Source organism: Papaver somniferum, chromosome 2 (genome assembly GCF_003573695.1).
Source record: "Papaver somniferum cultivar HN1 chromosome 2, ASM357369v1, whole genome shotgun sequence".
NCBI lineage: Eukaryota > Viridiplantae > Streptophyta > Magnoliopsida > Ranunculales > Papaveraceae > Papaver > Papaver somniferum.
The window spans coordinates 55976854-55980964 of record NC_039359.1 but is presented as its reverse complement, the minus strand read 5'-3'; the positions used below and the strand labels follow the sequence as shown (position 1 = coordinate 55980964).

The 4111-nt window shown below is 40.9% G+C and overlaps 1 protein-coding gene across 1 annotated transcript; it reads left to right on the top strand.

Annotated features, from left to right (window-relative positions):
- Positions 1 to 344: 344 nt before the first annotated feature.
- On the top strand, positions 345 to 2721 carry LOC113351087 (nuclear pore complex protein NUP98A-like). The gene is made up of 6 exons (XM_026595148.1): positions 345 to 378; positions 701 to 885; positions 1019 to 1484; positions 1589 to 1825; positions 1917 to 2099; positions 2459 to 2721. Exons 1-6 carry the CDS (start codon positions 345 to 347, stop codon positions 2719 to 2721), a joined length of 1368 nt encoding a protein of 455 aa, XP_026450933.1.
- The last annotated feature ends 1390 nt before the right edge of the window (positions 2722 to 4111 follow it).

Genomic DNA, 4111 nt, shown 5'->3' with positions numbered 1-4111 from the left:
AGATTTTGGTGTTATTTTTGAAATTGGGCGGGTTTCTTATGTTTTTCACACGGCCCACCAGCCGCCAAGCTCCAAAATAATCAGAAGTTAGAAATCTCATTCCGGTCCCAACCCCCTTCCGCTTCCGACTCCCAAAACTTGAACCCTTACGCGCCTTGTATAAATACCCACTTCTTTTAAGGTAGCTTACAAAAAATATTTATCTTGTAATTAGCTTCAGATCTAAGCAGTGACAAAGTCTTATAAATAAATAAAAAATCAATCCATATTCCATACCCCCTTTCTTTCTCTGTAATCGCTCATATCACAACCTCACGCCATTGGATTTCGGAACCAAGAAAAAGATGTGCACATACGGTTTCACGGATTTTAGTAATGGTAAGTCTGGAAAACATCCCCTTTGATAAATTTTGAGTGTTATTAATATCATTTGTTGTTTAGAATTTTCATATTATCAATTTCTATAGATATTCCTTAGATTGAATTCTTGCTGTATACCATTGAGAATGTATGCTTTGTGCAATTGTGCTCTACTTTTCAACTTTGTTGTATAATCTCTTGAAAACAAGAAGTGTTCGTATGCAAGCCTTATATGAGAGTAACACGCATGTTTATACTGCAGGATTTTGATTTTTTTTTTTTTTTTTTTTTTTTTTGATTGATTGTTTGTGGTTGGGTATTTATAAATCTTCTGTTGTAGGATCTTCTGCATTTGGGTCTAATTCTAGCCATCCAACTCCATTACAAAGCACCACATCTGGTTTCTCCAACAATGCTGGTCCATCAACTGAACCCACAGTGGGTTCTATTACTCCAGCAAGCTCCTTTTCCGCTACCCTTCATTGGGCAGTGGTGGTGGTACAGCAGTTGATTCTTGGAATGTTGGTAAGTTAAGTTTATGTTAGTATGTAGGTTTTTAGTTGTTGTACAATGTTATTTAGGGTTTGTTCTGGATGTTCATAACGTACATGTCTAATTTTCTCTCTTCTTTGATAGGATCATCTCTTTGCTTTGGCAGTCGGGCTTTGTTTGGACTACTACTGAGCAGAAACCTACTTTCGGTGGTCGCTTTGGGTATACTACTCCTAGTCAGCCAAGTCTATTTGGTGGTAGCACTTCCCAACAAACCCAACCGGCATTTAGAATCAATGCATTGGGTTCATCTGCTGTTTTTGGTGCACCAAATCAGCCTTCATACCGTATTATGGATTCTTTCAGTGCTCCTGCAGCATTCGGTGCTGCAACTACATCACCCTTTGCTGCCCCTACATCACCCTTTGGGTCTCAACCAACTTCGACATTTGGGTCTAGAGGGGGATTTGGCACTTCAGCATTTGGTCTCACAGTCGGAACACCGCGCACTCTTTCTGGTCAACCTTCTAGTTTTGGAACGAGCTCTGCATTTGGCCAAACAAATTCAAGATTTGGTGGCAGCCCTTTCAATTCAACTCCGTTTTCCTTTGCACCCCAAACTTCTCCCTTCGGTAAAATTATTTGCATCTTTCATGATGATTCAGTTTTTTTTATAGTTAAAAAGACTAGTTGCTGATTCCTTGTTCTAATCTCGTCTTTTCTATCTTCCCATCAGGTACGCCGACTACAACACCCTCTCCATTTAGTTTTCCGGCAGGTGCCTTTGGGCAGCCAGCTAGAGGAAGCAAAGTAGTGGCTTACGCTCCAACAGCTGAGACTGAGTGTACAAATTTTAGTGGTGGTAAACAGACTTTTGAAAATGGAAAACATGTATCGATATCAGCTATGCCTGTTTATAAAGAGAAAAGTCATGAAGAACTGAGGTGGGAAGATTACAAGTTGGGTTGTAAAGGTAAGTCATATTTACCATTAACTAATTTCCTGATCACTTCTGCGAGATTGACATCTTGCTTATAGCTATGAAATATGTTTCATCTTTATAGGTAACCCTCATTTTGGTTCTACACCCTTCGCAACCTCAAATAAGGCTGTATCACCGAGTGGTTTTCAAAGTTCAGAATTTCCTCGATCTGGTGGTACTCAGAATTCGGTATTTGGACCGCCTTCTCATCCTGTACTCACCTCCGGGCCTCATAGATTTGGTAAGGCTCGTTTTGTTAGAGAAAGTATATTCTTGTTACTCATATTTCCTTAGTCTATTAGGTTTCCCACTTTACTAGGTCTTTCCTAAACTTAGTCTTACGTAAATATAGTTCTTTCCTAGAATATCTCTATTTGTTGTAACCTATTTTGTTGTAACTTCACTATATATATCAATAAGAATAAACAAGATATTCACAGTTGTGAAAACCATGAACACTGTCTTCTGATATAAATCCAATATGGTATCTTCGTGCTAGGTTTTAACAAATCCAACAAAAAAAAGTTATCAAATCCAACAAAAAAAAAAACTTTTTTTTCTTCTTCCCAGACGTTATTTTTTTTCTTTCTTCTTTACCGAGCACCTTCGTTCTTCTTCCAACAGCATCAATGGGAGACAACAATGATTCATCGACAGGCAACAACAACACTGGTATTGATTCTAATCCTCACCTTCATCCTTCTAGTCCTTATTATGTTCATCCAGCAGACAATCCTACAACTATTCTTTATCAACCCGTTCTCACAAGTGAAAACTATGCCACTTGGGTTCGTGGTTTTCGTAAGGCCTTAAGTGCCAAGGCCAAGCTTGGTTACATCGATGGCACAATTGTTAAGCCAGAAATTTCAGCCGATATACCGTACTAGCAACGCTGCGATGATCTTGTTGGCAGTTGGGTTCGCAATTCTTGTGAACCAACAATTGGTCGTAGTGTGATGTCTTTCGAAACTGCTCATGAGATGTGGATGGATTTGCAGAGCCGTTTTGCTCAGTCCAATGCAACAAAGTTATATGCCATCAAACAGTCCATTTCAACCTTGAAACAAGAACACCAAACTGTTGCTCAATATTACACACAACTCAAAACTCTTTGGGATCAATTGGATTCTTTTCGGCCTCCCACTGCTTGCATCTGTAATGCTGGTAAGTCCATCCTTGAACACCATAACCAAGATCGTGCTATGGAGTTTTTACAGGGTCTTCAGGAGCGCTTCTCTGCCTTGCGCAGTCAACTTCTGTTCATCGAGCCATTGCCGTCAGCAGCGAAACTTTACAATCTCGTCAGGAAAGAGGAAGAGAAACAAGGCCTCAACTCTGCTGCTGTTCCTCTTCTTGACTCTGCGGCCTTGTCTGCTGCTCACACAGACAATAGGAGCTATCGCACTTTGTCCCAGTTTCGCTCTGTTCACAGCCACTCCAACGGCAACAAACGTCCACGACCCTTTTGCGATCATTGTAATCGGCATGGCTATACACGTCCGGTGTGCTGGAAGCTTCATGGTTACCCTAACAGCAGCGGTAACGAACCCTCCAAAGCTGCTGATGTTGCTGCCAGTCACGCCCTGGATGCTGTCGCTCCTCCTAGACAGCACTGCAACGTCTCTGACACGCTCCCAGCTGCACCTACCATCACTGCCGAACAGTACCAGCAACTTATCAACCTGCTAGCCCCTCCAAACAGCAGCGATATCTCCTCTCCAGCAGCCAATTTCGTGGGTGAGTTCTCTGCCAAAATTCCTTCTTTGTTCTCTGCCAATTTCGCTGGTGACTGTGCTTCATTATTTCCACATATTGCTACAATTTGCAGCTGTGCCTCCACTTTACCGTCTATTTCTTCTTTTCCAAGAATATTTGCTTGTTCTTTATCTACTTGGATTGTTCAATTGCCAGATGGATCGTTTACCTCTGTGAGTCATGTTGGTAATATTGATTTATCACCTCAAATCAAATTACTAAACGTTCTTCATGTTCCCAGTTTTAAGTTCAATCTCATATCGGTCAGTCAATTAACAAAAACAACCAATTGTTGTATTAAATTCTCTCATGATTTGTGTGTCTTCCAGGACCTTCAAACGAACAAGGAGATTGGATGGAGTAGGCGCATTGCAGGCCTATATCATTTTAGCTTCCGTCCTTCTGTTTTTTCTTTTATTGCAAATAAGAGGCCAATGGATACGTGGCATTGCCGTTTAGGCCATCCCAGTGAGGATTGTTTTCGTTTATTATCTCGCACTTTTAATTGCATTGACTCCAAGA